Here is a 22,832-nt window from a genome sequence, read left to right as displayed (position 1 = left end):
AAATGATTGAACACGTATTTTTCAGTTTTTCGATCCGATGTTTAGTTCGCGAAATATTCGACCGTTCCACTACTTTTGGGACACCCTATATATTTGGTTGTCCATTAAGATCTTTTTTTTACCATTTTATCAGTTCGTACAAAATATCGATGTAGAACCCAAAGAAGAACTGCATGTTAGCCATCTAGAATTTATATTAATAATTATTATAAAAAAATAAATCTAAATAGTGAACATAGTTGTATTTTTGGGTATCACTTTTTTTATAGACATATTTTAATTTATCCTGAAAAAAATTGCTAGATGTTGAGATGTTTATTTTTACTTTGATAGATAATACCGACTGCAAGAGTTAAAAATATTTTTCAATTATTTACGGTTTAATCATCTAAATATTTAATTTACTAATCTTTTATAAGATTATACCATTTAGAAATATTTTCAAATGATTCCTATTTTTTTACCTATGTGTCGAATTAGCTTTTAAAAAAATTTACGGAGAACAAAAATTAATTAATACTAGATATTATGCAGGATTGAATAATGAAATAGGTACTTACATTCCGTAATGTCTTCATGGGTAATCTTTTCAAATAAAAATTTATTTGTTTTATCCTTGATATGACTTTCACACCGAAGAAAGGAGATAATAATTGTTTCGAAATTGCTCTCCCATCCATCAATCCAAGTCCATTTCCATTTCAAAATGCCACTCCGAAGTCCATATTAATCTGCAAAAGTGGAAATAGAAGTACAACTTTATTATAGAAATCCAACAAAAGAATTTATAAATAGTTAAAAATATATCTAAATACATACCTTAGAAAAATCAACCAAATCACTAGTGCTAAACACCGCTCCTCAGAGTCTGCAGGGTGACTGTCTGCTAGGAAGCTGCAACTGTTGTCACGTGATTTTACACCAATAAAAACACTTATAGCGCTAGTGCCTTAAAGTAGCATTTTTAACGCTCGTGTGGAGTGCTAAAAATTGCATTTTTAACACCGTTGTAGAAAATAACTATTTTAGTCAGCTACAAAGGTTTTTAAAGCTCTACAGAATGGTGGATTATTGGTGCTAAAAATTAAAAAAAAATTGAGTTACGACACTATACAGATAAAATAACGGACAAGTTATTAAATATTATTTATCAAAAGTGGCTCTCGTAGTACAGAATATAATATCATTATTATTATCTGGTTAACAGACTTAACTTTATAATGATGTAACTTTAGATACAAGTAACAACATTAAACAAAAAATACTGCAAAAAGAAAGATAAATAAGTGATAAATGTGTCACTTTTCCTGAGCATTTTCGCAGATTGTTTTGAATAAAGTAATCACATATCGCACCTACGCTCAAATATTGTCATAAGTCAAAAAAGCAAAGTTTCGAGAAAATAACGTTTAAAGTTTAATTTAAAAACTATTAAAATTAGAATAATAACTATTTTAGTCAGTTACAATGGTTTTTGAAGCTCTATAAAACAGCGTATTTTAGGTAATAAAAATATAAAAAAAATTGAGTTGCGACACTATAGAGATAAAATAACGAAAAATTTACGAAATATGATTTATCAAAAGTGACACTTGCAGTACAACATAAATAAAATGTCATTATTAGTATCTGGGTAGCAGGCTTATACTTTTTAATGATGTAACTTTAAATACAAATAACAACATTAAAACCAAAATACTGCAAAAAGAAAGATAAATTAGTGATAAATGTGTCACTCTTCTTGAGCACATACGCAGATTGTTTTGAACAAAGTAATAACATTTACTGTCTTTCCTCGACAAACGACGCTTTATACACATCTTATACAGGGTAGAGGGAAAGTATGGTAATTTCTCGAAAGCCGCTTGAACGATTTTTGTAAATTTTGGTGAGTAAGGGTGTTCTAATGAGGCTGATATTATAGTGGTAAAAAGTTGTCAAATCTTCCGTTTTCTGTAAATCTAATGAACTTTTTTGTTTTAAATAGAACACCCTATATATTTTTTGCGTTTTGAAGTCTTTAAGAAATACTGATTATTTTTCATGTGATATTCCCTATACCTAAATGCCATAATTTAGAAGTTATTACTACATTTATTAAAAAAAAAAAAATTTAACAAATTATAAAAATCAATTTTTTCGGCCCGGGTAGACATTATTTTAGGTTCTTTGAATCATTGGGAACAAAAAAGGTTTTTTGTAATCAAAAAACTGAAAAAAATCGAAAAATGACGAGTTTCTAGGTTCAAAAACACAAGTAAGAAAATCATTTTTAAAATTAGGAAGCACATATATTTAAGTTATAAACTTTTCTCTCAGATCCCTGTAAGAATTTTTGGCATATTTTATTCTAAAACATTGTTTTTTTTTTAATTGTTAATGAAGCTCATGTGAGAGGACGGGCGATCGGGCTGCATTAACAACGAAAAAATAATATTTTAAAATGAAATAAGACCAAATCACTTATCGGTATCTGCTACAATAAGGTTTGAGCTTGAATTTAGGCACTTCGTAGTTTCAAAAATAATATTTTTTACTAGTGCTTTTAAACCTAGAAAATTGTTATTTTTGGATTTTTTTTTCAGTTTTAGATTGTTTATAACTCGGAAACGATTAACTTTTGAAGAAAATTACAAAAGACCTTTTTCTGTTCCCGATGATCCAAAGAACCTAAAATAATGTCTGCCCTGGCCGAAAAAATTGATTTTTATAACTTGTTGAAATTTTTTTTAATAAATGTAGCAATAACTTCGAAATGACAGCATTTAGGTTAATCAGTATTTCTTAAGGACCTTAAAACACAAAAAATATAGAGAGTGTTCCATTTAAAATAAGAAAGTTCATTAGATTTCCAGAAAAACGGAAGATTTGACAACAATGTAATTACCACTATAATACCGACCGCATTGGAACACCCTCATCTACCAAAATTTATAAAAATCGTTCAAGCGGTTCCCGAGAAATTACCTTGTTTCCATACTTTCTCGCTACCCTGTATGGAGATATGCCTTGCACAAGTCGATATGTGACACTGCTCATGTTCGTTGCACCGTTGATTTTGGTTAATCATATAATGACTCTAGTGTCATCTAACGACAAATACTTGAACTATAAACGTAACACTTTTTGAGATAAGATTTTGTAGTTTTGTTAAACTGTTGCTGCAATAAAACCGTTTTTATTTTTTTGAAATTGTGGCACTATTTAAGCGGATGTGCGATATGTGTGTTTGACTATACTGATTTATAAAAGTGTATTTGACTTATAATTGATAGATTTGTATTAATTTCTTCCAATAAACTATATATTATTGTTAATTCAATTTGTACTGCATGCATTTAGTCCTTTTAGAGACTGTATTTAGCGACAATAACTCAGTTATCACCCGGAAGACTCCAAACCGCCGTTTCCACCGCCCCAAAGACCACTGACAAACTCCTTCGGGCTTTCCCATAAATTCTCACGAGGATCCTCTTTGTATTTCAGGTGGGAGCGATGCAGTCACAGCCACCTTCGATCTCTTCGACTCGTCGAGTGGTCCAGACCTCACACTATCCCCCCAGACCTTCACCAATTCAGCCGAGGCCTTCATCAATGACAATTCCAACAGCCTAGGCGTCCCGACGGATAGCGATGCAGGTTGGTATACGTTCACTGGTATAAATCATTGTTTATCGATTTATTTTGTTTTGTTTCCAATTATTATAGGCGAGCGGTTTACCTCTATATTAATACGGGATCCGAATATAGGTCGACCTGCACCCATCTGATTTTCGGATGATAATAAATAAATACCAAGTGGACCAAAAGTCAGTTAACCCTATTGTATATTAATAAAAGCAAAAATAACTGAAGTAAAAAAAACGTTTATTGTTTATTGTTTATTGTAAATGAGTAGGTACAAAAAGTGCATACTTTACATTTTATGGTCAAAACGTAAACCACCTTCATCAATACATTTCTGGCAACGCTTATACACAGTGAAACAAGTCTCTACAGACTTCCAAATTGGCACGGAGAACTTTAAATTGGCAAATACTTTATCTTCAAGTACTCCCCACAAGGCAAAATCACAGGAAGTCAAATCTGGCGAACGCGCCAATCACTAACTAGTCGAGGCATTGAAGCAAAAAAAATGCGTTACTGTCGATTTTTGGCGCAGTAAGACGGATTTTAATGCAGTTTGGTGCGTTGGATTCGTGAGAATATCAGGAAATTTTGTGAACTAATGTAATGAATAAGAAATCTCAAACTGCATCTGTGCATAAGAAAAATACATTACAAAAATGCATTTCTCTAAATAGTGGGAAAAATAGACTCAATTTTCTTACTCGGGGGGTTTTTGGGGTAAACGAATATGAGGTCGGCGAGAGTGTGCAAACTACCTGGTGCCTGCAGCAGGTGTAATAAACGTCTTCCTCTGGAGTATTGTGGTAATTTATCATATAATTGGCTTAAACTCATTACTCGGGGGTTTTTAGGGTCGCTGAAAATGAATATGAGGTCAGCGAGAGTGTGCAAAACACCTGGTGCCTGCAGCGGTTGTAATAAACGTCTTCCTATGGAGTATGATGGTAATTTGTTAAATAATTGGTCCAAACTTGTAACTCGGGGGGTTCTTGGGGTCGCTGAAAATGAATATGAGGTCGGCGAGAGTGTGCAAACTACCTGGTGCCAGTGGTGCCTGCAGCGGGTGTAATAAACGTCTTACTCTGGAGTATTGTGGTAATTTGTTAAATAATTGGCCCAAACTTGTTACTCGGAGGTCTTTAGGGTCACTGAAAATAAATATCGCAACGACTAAATTCTAATTTCATATCATTTAAAGCAGTTTAAATTAAGGCGCAAGTGGGATGATGTGGTCTTGCCTTGAGAGAAAATTACTAGAGACAGAATGTGCTTTATGGCTATTGCCAAAAATAAAAAGTTGTCATTCGAAGAATTCTTTCGTCTGTTGATGCATTTACCCAGCATTTAAAAAGGGTATATTTACAAACACAAATTTGGCTGCATGGAGAGGACAAAAACATGAACCCAACCGATTGGGCATGGGAATTACAAAATAATGTATTAATTCCAGTCAGAATGACTCAGCCACCTGGTCCTCCAAACATTTTAAATTTAATATTCTGTAGTTGTAAGTCAGACTACGGCAACTCATGCGGATGCAGGAAGCATGGCTTAGTTTGTAATTTAGCCTGCAAAAATTGTGCAGGCTCTGATTGCCCAAATATTGCATTGAACTCGAAAGAGGAAGGCAATAATGAAGAAGAAGATGATAATGATGAAGAAAATGAATTTTAAAGAGAAATTGTGTATAATGAACTTTTTTAACCATAAATATATTATAATAATAAAAATTTATGTTTATTTATAATAAAAATACCATCCTTTTCGATCACTATATTTACATCGAAGAAAATAGATTACCCTAAAATCATCCGAGTAAAGAGTTTAAACTAATTATATGATGAATTACCATAATACTCCAGACGAAGACGTTTATTACGTTTATTACACCCGCTGAAGGCACCAGGTACTTTGCACACTCTCGCCGACCTCGTATTCATTTTCAGCGACCCCAAAAACCCCCGAGTTACAAGTTTGGGCCAATTATTTAACAAATTACCATAATAATCTTGCTCAGATAGCTCAGTGCGACTAGCGGCTGACCCGCACTTCACTTCGCCGTGAGGTACGAGAGTTCAAGCCCAGCCCAGGCCATCGGAAAACAAAAAGGCTAACGCGTCAGTATAAAATTCTAAATATGAATCTGGCGCTTAGATCCAAATATGCGGGCATCTGATCGACCTATGAGGGAGCAGTACGGCAAGGGATAAGGGCTTGCGGCTCGGTGAAACTCCCATATAGATCCCTACCGAAGGGCGTTGACGCCTAAGAACGGTGTATATACATACATACCATAATATTCCAGACTCCAGAGGAAGACGTTTATTACACCCGCTGCAGGCCACAGGTAGTTTGCACACTCTCGCCGACCTCATATTCGTTTTCAGCGGCCCCAAAAACCACCGAGTAAGAAAATTGAGTCAGTTTTTCCCACTATTTACCGAAATGCATTTTTGAAATGCATTTTTCTTATGCACAAATGCAATTTGAGATTTCTTATTCATTACATTAGTTCACAAAATTTCCTGACATTCTCACGAATCCAACGCACCAATCCGCATTAAAATCCGTCTTACTGCAAAAAAATCGACACTTCAATCCTTCAATGCCTCGACTAAACGGGTCATTTAGAAACTCACGAACTTTCAATCCGTAATGAGGCGGTGCACCGTCTTGCTGAAAATATCGAACACCTTGTAACTGTGGACTATTTGCATGGCCCTTCACAGTGCATGATATATTTTCTTGGAGACGCCGCAAACTTGCGCGTGACTTTTTTTGATAGCGTTAACTGACTTTTGGTCCACCCGGTATAATATGTCCTTTTATCCAAACAAAAAACAAATTCCATTAAAACCTTCGTGTGTACAGAATTTCTACTAAAGCACTTGCTTGCTGACAACATAATTTTTTGACTTACACCACTTTTGCTCTAAGCGGCTCATATTTTATGTTTCTCAGATATTGTTTTACTAATTAAACAGAAAAGGATAAATTTATTATTATAAATATATCTAAAAGTACCTATATAATTAAATTAAATCTGTGTTCGAATCTCAAACATTTTTCCTTTATGGTTGTTAACTTTGGTAAATAACGTGGAGTGCTGTATAGATTTATTAAGAGGAAACAGTACCGATCAACAGGTAGCGAAAACGCGTTCCAAAATTGCGGCTGTAATTTTGAATATTTTTCGAGATATTTGGCACACGTATTCGTAATATAATAAAGAATGGCGGTACAGAGCCCAATTTGAGAAATATATTAATATGTGGAAATTACTCTGTAATTAAATAAAAAATTAAAAAAACGAGCCTGTACCGCCATTAAGAAGAACAAAAAATACACTCTCTTCAAATAAAATTTTTTATCCGATGCCTAGATTTTGTGTCATTTTGGAACTACTAATGAAATAAAAAATTTTAGTAGTTCCAAAGTGACACAAAATCTAGGCATCGGATAAAAAATCTTTTATGAAAGATCAAAGATTTTAATTATTCGTGAAAAAAGTGCATGTTTTGAAACGGTTTTTCGTAAATCACTGAAAAACTGTAAGTTTTTACAAAAAAGTTAATAGTAGTTTGATTCGTATAGCTTATATTCTAAGAATAAACTCTTAAATCAAGCGCAGTTTGATTATTGAGCTACAACCCCTTCGCAAGAAAACCATTCCATATTCCCGGCTTAAGAAAGAGTTGTACTTAAAATGATTTAAATTTATTATTTGGCGACTACATAAATATCGTTTAATAATTTATGAGCTCGCAAAATATACGTTATTGAATTGCAATTTTCGTTCTATAGTGCAGTCACTGAAGGTAAAAATCAACTATGACATTCAATTTCGGTAAATCTCCATTCATTTTCACGAAAATTGGTGAGCGGATAGAGGGTACCTTAAGAAACAAAATTAACAATAACAACTTGCGGTTTTAGCCTGGGGTATATGTCACCCATTCTCGGTGTAGAAAATTACTTTATTAAAAATAAAGTTCTAAGCAAAATTTGTTATATTATAATAAATTAAGATAGAAAGAGTATAGATTAAAATAAATCTATACTTTTTCAGTTATTAAAGATCAAATATTTAAATTTTTGTGAAAGGAAATGCATGCGTTAAAGCGATTTTTCATAAGTAACTCAAAAACTCAAAGTTTTTAAAAAAAATTTTCATCACTAAAATTGAAATGAATAAAAAATATAATAAATTGCTTACTTGAAAAACCCTTTAATATCAATTTAAAGTAAGGGATAGGTAATTAAATAATATATTTTTGTCTGCGACTATTAAAATCTAAGGACTCAAGCTTAAATAACGGGAAAGCGATGCAGTTTATAACACTTACTAAATACTTGTCAAAGTACTTAGAAATACCTATCAAATGAGCTCCAGAAAAAGTTGATAGCATCAAAATTTATACTCCAAAAATTTTTCCAAAAAATTTTTTTTTAATAACTGTTATTTTTATGATATCAGGCAAATCCAACTATTTGAAAGGTAATTAAATATATGAGCTATAAAACTGCATTACATTTAATCTTTCAAATATTTTATTTTTTTAGGATAATTATAATAGGTTAGAGGGCTCCAGTTACATTGTTCTCGTAGTAAAATTTAGGCTTAAACGTTTCTATCTTCGTTATTTTGATTCATACAGAAATCAAAAGACAAAAATCTTTGCTAATAAAAAAAAACTCAAATTTTGTTATCTATCATTTTTTACGTGTATCGAGTATTGTTGGAGTTTTTATAATTTTGTATAACATTTACGGACTTTATATTATAACAAATGTAATTTGTCCTTTTATTGATTTGTGCAGTTATTTTTTATAAAATAATTTTCACCCGTATCCACCCTCAGGGTAAAGGCGCAAGGTGGCAGCATGTCACCTTTGTTTCTTAAGGTATCCTCTAATCACTGACCAATTTTCGTGAAAATCGCTGAAACCTAAATTGAAGGTAATCGTTAATTTTTACCTCAGTGACTGCACTATACAAAATAAATTACAATTTACTGATCTAAATGCGCGTAATTTGGAAGCGCATAAATTATTGAATGATATATGCAGTCGCCAAATAATTAATTTAATGCATTTTAAGTACAACTCTCTCTTAAGCCGGGAAGATGGGGTGGTTTTCTTGCGAAGGGGTTATAATCAAAATGCACGTGATTTAATAGCTTATTCTTAAAATATATAAGCTATAGGAATTATATCCGCAATACGATATATTTTAAGTTTTCTCAGCATTTTTCTATTAAGTTAAAAAAAATTACAGGGTTGTTTGGGGGTGAAGGGGATGAGCTCAAAAATCGAAACTACATCATTTCAAGAGCTCATAAATAGCTCGTAATTCTGCAGCAAAAATCGATTCAATATTCCTATTTTTAAGTACTCAGCCCCCCCACCCCCACTAAAATATTAAATTCTTGCTCAGTGGAACGAGCTAAAAAAAATTTAAATTTGCGGAATATGAAAGCACATAAATAGCTCATAAATCAGGCCTATTTGTTTTTTAATTTTTGCAAGTGGGGGGAGGGGCAGCTCAACACGGGTATCGGAATGTTTTACAGATATAGAATGTTCGTATATACGGTTATGGATTTATTGGTTTGTCGGTCCTATGTATGTTCGGGGGCAACTGGAATAAGGTATCTCGTAGACAACATGGTCTTCATAGGTGATTTGGTCTTTTATGGACCTGACGAGATTGGACAACTTGGAGTGAGTAGTGAAGATGGTTTTGATGTTTAGAGGGTTTATTATTTTAACTGATCTTGTCAGTGACACATTTGATAAAAGGTAGAAAGTTTTAGGGTTGATCGGACGGCAAGGTTTCTTTTTTGGATTGAATGGGGTTTAGATGTTTTTGAATGCCCCTATTGATATGGGTGTTGTGGTAGGCGTTTTGTAAGAGTGTTTGCCTTATTGAATTGATTTCGGATGATCCGTGATTGTGTCGCTAAATCTTATATTAAGTTGGGAAGGTGATGATGTGACTGGGCTTTGAGATAAGAATTTGTATGTAAATACAATATAATGTATTCCTGAGAAACACAAATAAAATTTTCAATGTATTTTTTTTTAAATAGGATTTTAATGAAACAACTACGAATTTCGTAGTTGTTTTACACTTGATTGGAATTGTAAGTTATGCAAATAGTTTCAAAAGTTTTTCTGTTTTGGACATATTAATTTAAGGAAACTTAGCCGTTTCCGAATTAATTTTCTTAGAAACTTTATCACCGGATTAAAAAAATGGAAGTTCCAAATGCAGGGTTGTACTTAGCATATGTATGAGAGTTTCAATTGGTTTCTATTTTATTTTAGTTTTATTTGCTTAACTTTAATTTTACTATATCACCATTATCATCAATGACGGAACAACTCTTCGTGGTTCTTGGTTTATTTCATTAATATAAGACCTTTTTATGGCTTTTTCTTTTAATTATTTCGTTATCCGTATCACTTTCTGTTTGTTTCTTGCTACTATTGCTATTTGTCTGATATTTCATTACTTACTTGGTTTTCAGTTCTCCTTAATGTTTGTTGTATCATTCTTATAATTGTTCTGCTTATTGCTAGTTTTTTAAAGTGATTTATATAGTTCCTTTTTTACTTTGTCAAATGCTGGTTTAAAATATATAAGTAATGTCTTAGTGGTTTCTGGTATTGATACCTTTCCTTTAGTATCTTTTTCAGACAGAAAATCTATTCTATTGTGCTTCTTTCTTATATGAATCCCGTGTAATATTCAAAAATTATATCATTCTTTGTATTTTTTTAACATACAGATTGTATGTATTATTATTATTTTGTATGTATTATTATTATTATATATTATTTTGTATTTTGACAACGACACCCGACTTGGGCGTCGAAACGTTAATAAAATCATTTTTAGGTAAAATTGTGGCTTATTTCCCATTTGAATATACTTGATTATAAAAATGCCACAAGAAAATAGCTTCAGAACAACATACAGATTGATTGATTAGTAGGGTAAAGCTCAATAGCTCCGCTATAGTAATAGATAGCAGTAAAAGTTAATAACAAAAATTTTAGCCACCTTTGAGCTTCACATTACAAAATTAGTTAGAATGTTACAGGGTGTTCTGTAACACAGTGGCAGACCAAACTTATGTTTTTTTAAATAGATCACCCTACATTTTATTTTAAATTCGAAATTCTGTTAACTTTTCCATCACAAAAATATAAAGGTTTGTTATGTTATATACGGTATTTACAAAGTTATAACCAATTTTATATGAAAATCGTAACAAGTTCAACTCCCTGTATAAATAAAAATAAGCAAAACAACAATGGTTTATTAATGCCATACTTTTTAACGTATTGTCAAAATTTTCAAGAATGCTTGATATTGCTAATTTTCTTTATAGCAAATACAGGGTGAGTCAAAACGCATATACATTATTTTCTCAGTAATTTTTAATAGAACACCCTGTATTTTATATCACTACTGAAAAGTACCATTACCGTACTTTAATTTTTAGATAACATTCCCTATGTATAAATTTATTAGTTTTCGATATATTTTCATTTTTCAATGGACCAGTAGCGTGGCCACAAAAATCACCAGAATTTAATAAACTGGACTGATTTTTTTGGGGTTATAATGAAGTTTATAAAATACCTCCAACAACAAGGGATGAGATGAAAAATAGAATAAAAAGTGTATTTCGATGTGTTAATTTACAAATGCTCCGTAGAATAAGTAGCTCATTCAATGATCGTTTTTAGGCGCACATAAATGTGTTAGGAGATATATTTGAACACCTTATGTAATTAAATATTAAAAATATTTTATTAAAACTAGCTTCTCATTTTTCTCAAAAATGTTTTTTTGCAAAATGTATTACTGATAAATTATGTTTCGTTCTTTATTTGTTACATTGTTACATTTACATACAAAAGTAGTGTTTAATTGTCTTCACAAAATATTGTATTGTGTGTGTGTGTTTTTTTGTAAAAATTACTAATTTTCTTTGTTTATTTGTTGTATGTACATAAAAAGATAGTTTTTGATTGTTTCAAAAATGTGGCATGTAGTGGTGGTGTTTTTGTTTGTAAAATGTATTACTAATAAATTATTTTTATTTATATATTTGCTGGTGTTACATTGATTACCGGATTGATAATCGTTAATCTTCAATTGTCAATTCATTCATGGCTTACTTAAAATTTAGATAAATTTAAACACCTAAAATAATTTGCTCTGAAAAATGAAAATATCTCGAAAACTAATAAATTTGGGCATAGGGAATGTTATATAAAAATTAAAGTACATTAATGTAACTTTTCAATAATGATATAAAATACTGGGTATTCCATTTAACATTACTGAGAAAATAATGTACTTGCGTTTTGACTCACCCTGTATTTGATATAAAGAAAATTAGCAATATCAATAATTCTTGAACATTTTGACAATAAATAAAAAAATATGGCATTAATAAACCATTGCTGTTGTGCTTATTTTTATTTATACAGGGAGTTGAACTTGTTACGATTTTCATACAAAATTGGTTATAACTTTGTAAATACCCTGTATAACATTACAAACCTTTATATTTTTGTGATAGTGAAGTTAACAGGATTTCGAATATAAAATATAATATAGGGTGTTCCATTTAAAAAACAAAAGTTAGGTCTGGCACTTTGTTATCGAACACCCTGTAACATTATAACTAATTTTGTAATGTGAAGCTCAAAGGTGGCTAAAATTTTTGTTATTAACTTTTATTGCTATCTATTACTATAGCGGAGCTACTGAGCTTTACCCTACTAATGAATCACCTGTATTATTCTTAAAATGTATTGCCAATGTTTTAAATGTTTTATATGTCAGGCTTTGCAATGCTAGGCGCCTGTAATTTTTGCACTGGCACTTATCCCCTTTTTTGGATTTAATTAACTTATATTAAACTTCAGTACTTATGCCTTCGATATACTGTTAATCAATTTTTTTTTTGTATCAATTCCCGATGAACGTAAAGCCAATTTATGTTCAAAATTGATTTCAAAAGATAAAAAAAAACGGAAATATGGGCATAGTAAGGGTCTGAGTCCCATAACCTCTGACGGACACAGCTTCGTTTAAAATAGAGATGAAATAATTCCAATTTTAAAATGAAATCACGATCTGTTATAACTTTTATCAATTTGCATTAATGAAGCGACTGGACCGTTATTAAAATTTAAATCGATAAAATGTTCGCGTTTTAATATTAAACTCGACTGCATCGCATAAAGCTGAATGATTTCATTTCAATTTAAAACATGTTCAAAGTGATATTACAGAAGTTATATATTTAATACAATATTACAAGTATTAAAGCGTATAAAAAAACTCTAAATAATTTTATTAAAAGCTATTCATCGATTTCCGTGCGTTAGCGCTTTGTATTTCACGCTATAATATGGTGATTTATATACAGTTTGTCCGATTTTAAATATCAGTAGTTAATTTATTATTATTAGCTTTAGTAAATTATAAACTTACGTGCATAGAAATCGGCCCAATTAAAAATTTGGTCGTTTTTGATGTCTCACATTTCCTAAACTTGTTCGCCGATTTAAGTTATTTTTGAAAGATGTTATAGCCTGATTCTTTAGCAATACCACTGTTATAATATTGTTGCTAAACAGGTAAATTTTTATTGTATACCGGGTGTACTAATCAAACTGTGTTTTATTCTGAAAGTTCGCATCACCCTGTGATCAAATATAGCCTTATGTTTTCTGAACATTCTGTTTTTGATTCATTCGTTTATGTTGGATAATAAAAAAGTTAGGTACTTTAACAACTAGACATGTTATTCATCAATACACGGTGTTTCTAAATAAGTGCGACAAACTTTAAGGGGTAATTCTGCATAAAAAAGTAATGACAGTTGGCTTTACAAACGTATGTCTGCAAATGTTTCGTTTCCGAGATACAGCAGGTTGAATTTTTTCTTACAAACTGACGATTTATTTTATTGCTTTAAAACCGGTTGAGATATGCCAATGAAATTTGGTGGGTTTTAAGACGTAGTTGTTGCACATTTTTTGACATATAATTTAGAATTTAATATTAACCATTAGCGTGCATCCGTGTAATAATACCGATCATATTACCCGTATGCACGCTAATGGTGAATATAAAATTCTTAATTTTATGTCAAAAAATCAACAATAACTAGCTCTTAAAACCTACCAAATTTCATTTGGATATCTCAACTGGTTGTAAAGCAATAAATAAATCGTCAGTTCGTAAGAAAAAATTCAACATTCCGTGTCTAGGAAACGAAACATTTGAGGACATACGTTTATAAAGCCAACTGTCATTATTTTTTCATGCAGAATTACCCCTTAAAGTTTGTCGCACTTATTTAAAAACACCGTCTATTGATGAAGAACATGTACTAAATAACATGATAATAAAAAATTACCTAACTTTTTTATTATCCAACATAAACGAATGAGTCAAAAAACAGAATGTTAAGAAAACTTGGTGCTATAGTTGGGTTTTAATTTCAGTATTTTATAAATGCTAGAATATTCCACAGGGTGATGCAAACTTTGAGAAAAAAACACAGTTTGATCGGTACACCCGGTATAAAATGAAAATGTACCTGTTTAGCAACAATATTATTACAATAGTATTACTAAAGAATCAGGCTGTAACATGTTCAAAAAGTCACTTAAATCGGCCAACAGGTTTAGGAAATATGAGATATCAAAAATTACCAAATTTTTAAGTGGGCCGATTTCTACGCACGTAAGTTTATATATTATTATACTTTTTCAATAAGGTTACCATTTATAAAACCTATTTCAATTAAGTTAAGATGGTGTAACTGAACTTTCTTCTAGCAAACACTTGTTCAATATGTATGATGTATTGATTTCTAGTTATAGTCGATTTACGGTCCAAATTTTAAAAAATCACATAGCTAATATCTCAAAGGAAAAACGTGATGTGGTGCCGATTTGTACTTTTCCTCTGATGCTTTTCCTCTGAGGGTCAGTTTCACCCCTTCTCGGTGGTGAAAAATATACGGTCAAAATAAGTCCGTAAGTGGTTAAACTGACTAATTCTAAGCAACTTTTCTTCTATAGTGTTTTTTCACAAGTGGATACTTTAAGAGTTATTTGTGAGTGAATATGTTAATTTTTCAACAAAAAAAAAAATGTTTTTAGACAATTTTTCGCGAATAACCCAAGAAGTAAGTATTTTATCGAAAAAAACGTTCTTAAGAAAAATATAGCTCTTACAAAAGTGAAAAAAATGGTGTATATGAAGTCTGTAGATGTAGTAGAAGCAGAGTTGTAGATACAAAGAAATGTAGTTTCTTATTCGTCAAACTTCATATCGACTATATCAACGTGGAATAACCAAAAAATGAAGCACTTTTTGGGGAAAATTCATTAACACTTTTTTAAAATGTTTAAAAAAAGCTTTATTTTGTATTTTAAAAAGGTTTCTACCATTAAAAGTTAGCAAGTTACGCTTAAAATAAAGTTGGTCCCTTTTTTTGTTAAAAATAAATCGGGAAAATCATTCCCTTATTATCATCTCAAGTGAAATTAATCGTTACCGCTTCACAAGTTGCTTTATAGGTCTGGATCCCGCGTATAAAAAAGTTGATTAATAGCAACATGAAAATTTATTAATAGCTTAAGGGTGTCTAGTCGGATAAACTTTGATATATGGGAACACTGGAACAGGGGAAGTTTTAATTGTGGATTTTAGTTGTTTAAAAGTTAAAAATTTGGAACGGTCATACCACGAAAACATCACATGTATTTTGTCCGACAGAACTTCCAGTTGATTTGTTACCAAAAATAAAAATGAATACCATTTTTATTACCGTGTTACCCTTTCATTAAACTTTAATGCAAAAATCAGACTGCTATCTATCAAAAAATTGGCATTTTAATGAGTGGAACACGTAGTACATGTCAAATGACAGGAATTATGACAGGTAACATGGTAATAAAAATGGTATACATTTTTATTTTTGGTAACAAATCAATTGGAAGTTCTGTCGGACAAAACACATGTGACGTTTTCGTGGTCTGATCGTTCCAAATTTTTAAAATGTTTTACAATTAAATTTTCCCCTGTTTCAGTGTTCCCAGATATCAAAGTTTGTCCGACTAGACACCCTTAAGCCATTAACAAATTTTCAGCTTGCAATTGATCAACTTTTTTTCATACGCGGTATCCAGACCTATTACTTATGTATTATTTATAAGATCTGTTAGTTTCATTGATTCACTGTTCATTTTTGAAAAAATTTGGTTTAAAGTAAAAATTTTTCTTTTTTTAACACTTTGATGGACAGTGCGTCAAATGTATTTTTTTTTTGTAAATATCCTTTATTTTTTCTATTATGTGTCTGTCGACTCCCCTTTCTTTTAGCGTTTTCCGTACGCCCTTTCTTCGGATTATTTCTTTCTTAATGTATATTATTACCTATGTCCAACTAAAAGATTTACGTACTAAATAATAAAAACCCTATTTTTATTTTAGCAGTATAATTAAATATTCTATAACCGAGCAGCGGTATATTTTTAGTTAGTTGCATATTTTTTGAAATTATAACTAGATGATTAAAAGTTTTATAACTAAATAAATTTTAGTGCATTTCTGTACTAGCATAATAAAATGTTAATTTCACATTTGCATTTTTTATTATGCCTGCGTTAATAAAAGTGTCTAAAAACCATAAAATATGTTCAACTGGAGGCACGCTTGCTAAACCTTTCATGAATAAAATAAAATGCTAACGGACTTCCGATGTAAAAATTTCAAACAAAAAATGAGAAAGTTTTAACATGTCTCCACTGTAACTCATTTTACTATGTTCCTTATTAATCTGGATGGAATATGACTAAAGGCTGAATCATAGTACAGTGGAACCTCGATAAGTCGGATTAATCGGGACTGCGGCCGATCCGGGTTATCGAAAATCCGGGTTAGCCGGAGAATATGGTAAAAATTAATAAAACACGGTATATTTACAGATAATTTCCATTATAATTGCAAAAAACATGAAATACATATGCACATATGCATAAATTACGTACAGTTGTATACAGAATTGTTCATTCCGTGGTAAAAAACTCAGTCAAACTGAAAAAATATTTGTTTTGTCTGATAAATATCGGTCCGGGTTAGCCGGACTTCCGGGTTATCGGAGGCCGACTTATCGGGGTTCCACTGTAGTTAAATGTGGCATGAAGGAAATTTTATATCAGTTTCATCTCTAACGTCATACTTATTGATTTTTACCTTTTTCACTGATTACTTATAGTTATTAAGGTACCAAGGGTATTATAAGAATAATAACGCTTGATGTCAATGGTTTTGCCGAAAAAAAAATATGCCGAGGGCCTTTGGCCCGAGGGATATACGTTGACCGAAAGCATTATTATATATAATACCCGTGGTACCTTCAACGTTTAATGTCCGACTAAATTATTTTTTATATGAAAAAAATTGGAATGGATTTTGAATTAATTAATTTTTAAATAAGTACATTTACCAGCAATAGTCGTAACGTAATTGTGGTAACCATAGTTTTACTTAGGATATTATTTGTCAACTTGACAGTATTTAACTAGTTATTTAACCTTTGTCGGGCGGCATAATTTTACACCGTTAACACAACAGCATAGGTACAATTGTACCTGTCATATATTTTCTTAAAATTTCGTTAATTTAAAGGGAAATATCTGTTAATTTTAAGATAATATTATTTATTACTACCATAAGTGGTAAAAAATTGTTGAATATTGCCATAAATACATAAAAATATTCGGTAGTTTGTTCTTGTGGGGATTCACAAACAAAGATTAGAAGTCGTTATGACGTGACCGCTTTTATCTCTCGTAAATTATTGAAATTACTACAACAAAAAACTTAAAAATAGTGGTAGTAAACAAATTCTAGGAAGAATAGCATCGTATTGTATATTAATTGGAAACATAGATCTCATCCCCATTTAGATGTTTGGTGTTTGTCAATACGTGTAGGTATACCTAAAAATTATCATAAATAATAGTGATTATAGGTACATCCAGTATAGCGAAATGGCTATAAAAGAGGTGTACATAGATAACATAACAAAGAAAACTTGTGTGAGGTGTGGATTATAGAGTATCTGCCACTAATACGTGCAGCAATGTCTTATAATTATTTCAAGACCATGCTAAGATTTATATGATTTGACAACGAAAATACCCGCGAGGAATGCAAAAAAACGGTTAAGGCTGCACTCATGCGAGATATATAGACAATTCTGAATAAAAATTTGCAGCAAGGTTTAAAACCATTCAAATGCATAACCACCGACTAACAACTGTTTCCATTTAGAGGCCGTACAAATTTTACACAATACCTTAAGAAATCGCTAAATATGTGATCAAAGTATTTTTGGCTTGTGATGCATCAAACACTTATCTCGTACAAGATCATTTTTATATTGGAAAAACAGCATATGGTTCCCGACAAGTTAACGTTGGCGAACAAACAGTTTTTGATCTAATCACGTCTTATAAAGGTTAAGGGCAGAATGTTACCATAAATAACTTTTTTACCAAAATTGAATTCGCTAAATTCTCGAATTCATGGCAAATGACGTTAGTATGGCTAGTAGGCAGAGTTGGAGAAATCAGAGATTTCTACCCACCTAGCAAACAAGAAAAGAACTGGGTTTTCCACAAATTTTGCATACAATCATGATGCTAATGTATGCTCTTATATGTGCCAAAGAAAAACAAAGCAGTACCTATTGTTACTCTCGTCCATGCATATGACAGGAAAAGTAAAAGACAGTGAAGTAGCGAAGCCGGAAATAATTCAGTACATATTACAATAAAACCAATAAAACCAAAGTAAGATTGACAACATGGATAAAATGCTGGGTGATTATTTGACTGTATACTCACCCAGCATTTTATGTAGAATGTTGTGTTGGCCCTTGGCCTTTTTTATAATATGATTGACGTCACTAGCTGAGCATGCTAAATTATACATCGAGAGCATAATCCATTGCAAAAAACAAAGGACTAACACAGGAAATTTTTGAAGGATCATTCTAAAGATATTTGGTTGCCTTCATTTCAATCTCAAAGTAAAAACCGGTTGATGATGAGGAGTCATTTTTTTCGTAGTGCTATAGAAATGGTCGCTGGTCGAAACAGAGTATGTATTTGTTGTAGATACTCCTCCTCAGGTATTTCACAGCATTCGTGGATCTACTCCAGTAACAGGAAGTTGTCATATTTGTCGAAACGAACGGAAAAACAGCGTAAAACGAGAACAACTTGTGTAGTATGTTTTCTACCTGTATGTAACGAACATTCTTTGTCTAAAACGATATGTATGTGTTGCAAAATCTACACTAACACTCATTTTTGTATTTTGATGTAAATAATCTATCATTTAAATACAAAATCTATTGTTTTTTAAATTATTTATTAAAAAAATATACAAGGTAAAATGTACCTATGCCGTCGTTTATGGTGGTAGGAACTATATAAGCCTCCTTCTGGGAAGTGAATGAAGATTTTTTTGTTATATTTGGCTCACATAATCTACTCGATAAATGTAGAGATATCACAAAATTCAAGTCTCTACCTTTTTGAAAAAAAAAAGTTATCACAATTTGAAAACTTAAAAGTTACAATTGTACCTATGCCGCCCGACGAAGGTTAAATTTAATAACCTAGGGAGTTATTTTGAAAAATAACGCCCTAGGGCATTATATCACAGTTAACTGACTTCGAGATCATGTCATTATTTGTCAAATATTATACCAGTCGGACATTAAAAAATTAAATATTAGACAAATATTTGAACATTTGTTATAATATTAAATTCTGTAGCAATAATGTATTCTCTGTCGAATGATATATAGGTTGGAACTCTGAGTAGATAATATATTTTTTATATTTGACGTTGTATCACCAGGACCAGCACATAATTTTATACTTCGTCTAATTTACTTACCGTTGCACGTCATCCGCGTCATAGCCTGTGACGTCACATGATACCAACACGAAATATTTAGGCGGCAGGTGTGTTCTTTTTTAGAATCATTTTGCCTAGTACACTGCAATTACAGCCACTAGACATATTTTATTATATACGCGTAGAAATAATATTTGAAGATTTATATTAATGTTAACTTAAAGAAATTCACAATAATATGTTTCATTTAATTTGTATAAATGGATTATAAAGCGTTTTTATGAAGCACATTTTGCTCGGAACACACTGTAACTGTAATCGAACGAAGATGACATTTTAGAATAAATTGGTAACGTTTATTTGACAGTTGCGGTGATGACACTTCATATTTGTTTATATTATTTACTGTAAGTATTTGTGTTATAATATTTATTGTTTTTATTATCTACTTTAACGTAAAATTATAACTTAATTCTTGATTTGTATTTCTAAAGTTTTGATTTATTTACATTGACTATTAATTTGTTTTGTTGTATAATCCGTTTACAACAATTATGTGATCTCTTCGATTTAAAATGGATTCAGGATTTTTTTAGACTTTGGCAACTATGTCAACTTAGATCTCTGGCGTAGATCCAAAAACAAACATTAAAAAAGATCCAAAAACAAACAAATATACCACGATTCGATGTCTCAAAGATACAAGAAGAACCTATACGTCAGAGTTTAAAACAAGAAATAAATGATAACTTAAAGAAAATCAAACAAGACGTGATAAAGAAAACAGATGTTAATGACAAATGGAACATGATACAAGAAACGTTAGTAGATGCAGGAAAGAAAATATTACAGACAAAAATAAGAAAAAAACAGAGATGGATGACTTCAGAAATCCTAGAGTTAATAGAGGAAAGAAGAAAACATAAAGGCAGGAATAAGGAAAAATACAAAGAAATACAGAGGTTAATAATAAAGAAAATAAAAGAGGCCAAATCCACCTGGCTGACAAATCAATGCAGTGAAATAGAGGAATATTCTAAAAAACATGATAGCTTTAATATGCATAAGAAAAAGGAAATCACAAATACACAGCGAAAAAAGAAAGATGGCCTTCTTAAAGACATAAATGGAAAAATTATTATAGAAGTCAAAGAGAAATTAAAAAAGTGGAAGGCGTACATAACAGATCTGTTTGAGGATAATAGACAAAAACCGGAAGAAATGGATAGCGAAAAGAGACCAGAGATCATAATGGAGGAAATCGAACAAGCAATACGAAACGCAAAAAACGGAAAAACTGTAGGTCCAGACGAAATACCTGCAGAATTACTGAAATGTCTAGACGATGAAACTCTACCTGTACTACTGGATCTGTTTAATGAAGTGTATAAAACCGGAAAAATACCTCAGGAATGGTTGGTGTCCACCTTTGTACCAATACCTAAAACAATATATGCCAAAGATTGTTCAGACTATAGGACAATATCACTAATAAGCCGTACCCTCAAAATATTTCTAAAGGTGATTCATGGAAGATTATACAGAAAGCTAGAAAATGATATGGATGATACCCAATTTGGGTTCCGCAAAGGACTTGGAACAAGAGAGGCATTGTTTGCATTTAATGTCCTCTCTCAAAGATGCTTAGATATGAACCTGGATATTTATTCCTGTTTCATCGACTTCGAAAAAGCGTTCGACAGAGTCCGACATGAAAAACTAATAGAATTATTGAAAAACAGAGATATAGACAGACGAGACTTACGAATTATCATCAATCTGTATTGGAATCAAAAGGCCAATATAAAGATAGACGAACAAGAGTCCGAGAATATTAATATAAAGAGAGGGGTAAGACAGGGTTGTGTACTGTCGCCGCTACTGTTTAACGTGTACAGTGAAGCCATATTTCAGGAAGCGATAGCGGAACTAGGTGATGGAATCTCTATAAACGGAAGAACAGTAAATAACATAAGAATCGCTGATGACACCGTTATAATGGCAGACACCCTTGAGTCGCTACAAGAATTGTTAAATAGAATTAACGATTATTGCATTCGATATGGACTCAAAATAAACAAGAAAAAAACTAAATTTATGATTGTCTCAAAAACACAACATGGAAATGAAAGGTTAATACTAGAGCAAACCCAAATAGAAAAAGTAAAGACATACAAATATCTGGGAACCTGGGTTGATGACAAAAATGACCAAAGCAAAGAAATTAAAGTCCGAATTGAAACTGCAAGGCAAGCATTTATAAAAATGAAGACACTGCTTACAAAAAAAGATCTTCAGTTGCCTCTCAGATTGAGGGCTCTAAGATGCTACATATTTTCTATTTTACTATACGGAATGGAAGCTTGGACATTGAAAAGGCAACATATAAGAAAAATAGTAGCGTTCGAAATGTGGTGTTACAGAAGAATGTTGAAAATTCAGGTGGTTCAAAGGATTACCAATGTTGAAGTGCTACGACGTTTAAATAAGGAGTTAGAAATTATGAACAGTATAAAAACAAGAAAACTAGAATATTTGGGTCACATTACCAGAGGAGAGAAATATGAGCTGCTGAGAGTTATTATGCAAGGAAGGATCCAAGGAAAAAGAAGCATAGGAAGAAGACGCATCTCCTGGCTGAGGAACCTTAGAGAATGGTTTAACTGTAGTTCATTACAACTGTTCAGAGCAGCAGCCAACAAAGTGACCATAGCCATTATGATATCCAACCTCCGCTAGGAGATGGAACTTTAAGAAGAAGTAGATAATGACGTGCAACAGTAAGTAAATTAGACGGACTGTACCAGTAAAATATAATCAAAAACTCGACTGGAATAGTCATATTTTTTTCCTTATGCATTTTTTTTACAATCAACTTCTTAAGAGTTTTAAGTAAAGGACCCCACAACACTTCTTATGGAAAAGTAGTCCCGGTCAAATTTAAACAAACTTTGGTCAATGATAGTTCTCATTGAGTAGATTAAAAAAGCCCATGGCACCTAGGTCTGAAAAAGTTTTATTTTCGAGCTACAGTACAAGTGCACTAATTCACGGTGAAGTGAATGGAAATATCTTTATTATTGAAAAAAGAGAGACTATTTTCTTCATGCATATTGGCGCGTTGCATATGAATTCGTGGTTAAAAATAGATGCATGATATTTTAGTCTTCTTAGTATCGAAGAAGTGCGATAGAAAATGTGTAGCTACAGCGACATT

General features: G+C 31.6%; 1 protein-coding gene across 4 annotated transcripts in view; it reads left to right on the top strand.

The window, feature by feature from the left end:
• Positions 1–22,832, top strand: part of LOC114339639 (serine-rich adhesin for platelets) — a 1,513,912-nt gene that overhangs the window by 1,203,867 nt on the left and 287,213 nt on the right. For all 4 annotated transcript variants that reach the window (XM_028290316.2, XM_028290307.2, XM_028290298.2 and 1 more), the window contains one exon: positions 3,487–3,639. In XM_028290316.2, coding sequence (XP_028146117.2) covers positions 3,487–3,639 — 153 coding nt within the window. The remainder of the gene's footprint in view (positions 1–3,486; positions 3,640–22,832) is intronic.

The sequence above is a fragment of the Diabrotica virgifera genome, chromosome 4 (assembly GCF_917563875.1).
Source record: "Diabrotica virgifera virgifera chromosome 4, PGI_DIABVI_V3a".
NCBI classification, from domain to species: Eukaryota; Metazoa; Arthropoda; class Insecta; order Coleoptera; family Chrysomelidae; genus Diabrotica; species Diabrotica virgifera.
The sequence above is the reverse complement of the archived record's forward strand: the minus strand, read 5'-3'. Positions and strand labels throughout refer to the sequence as shown.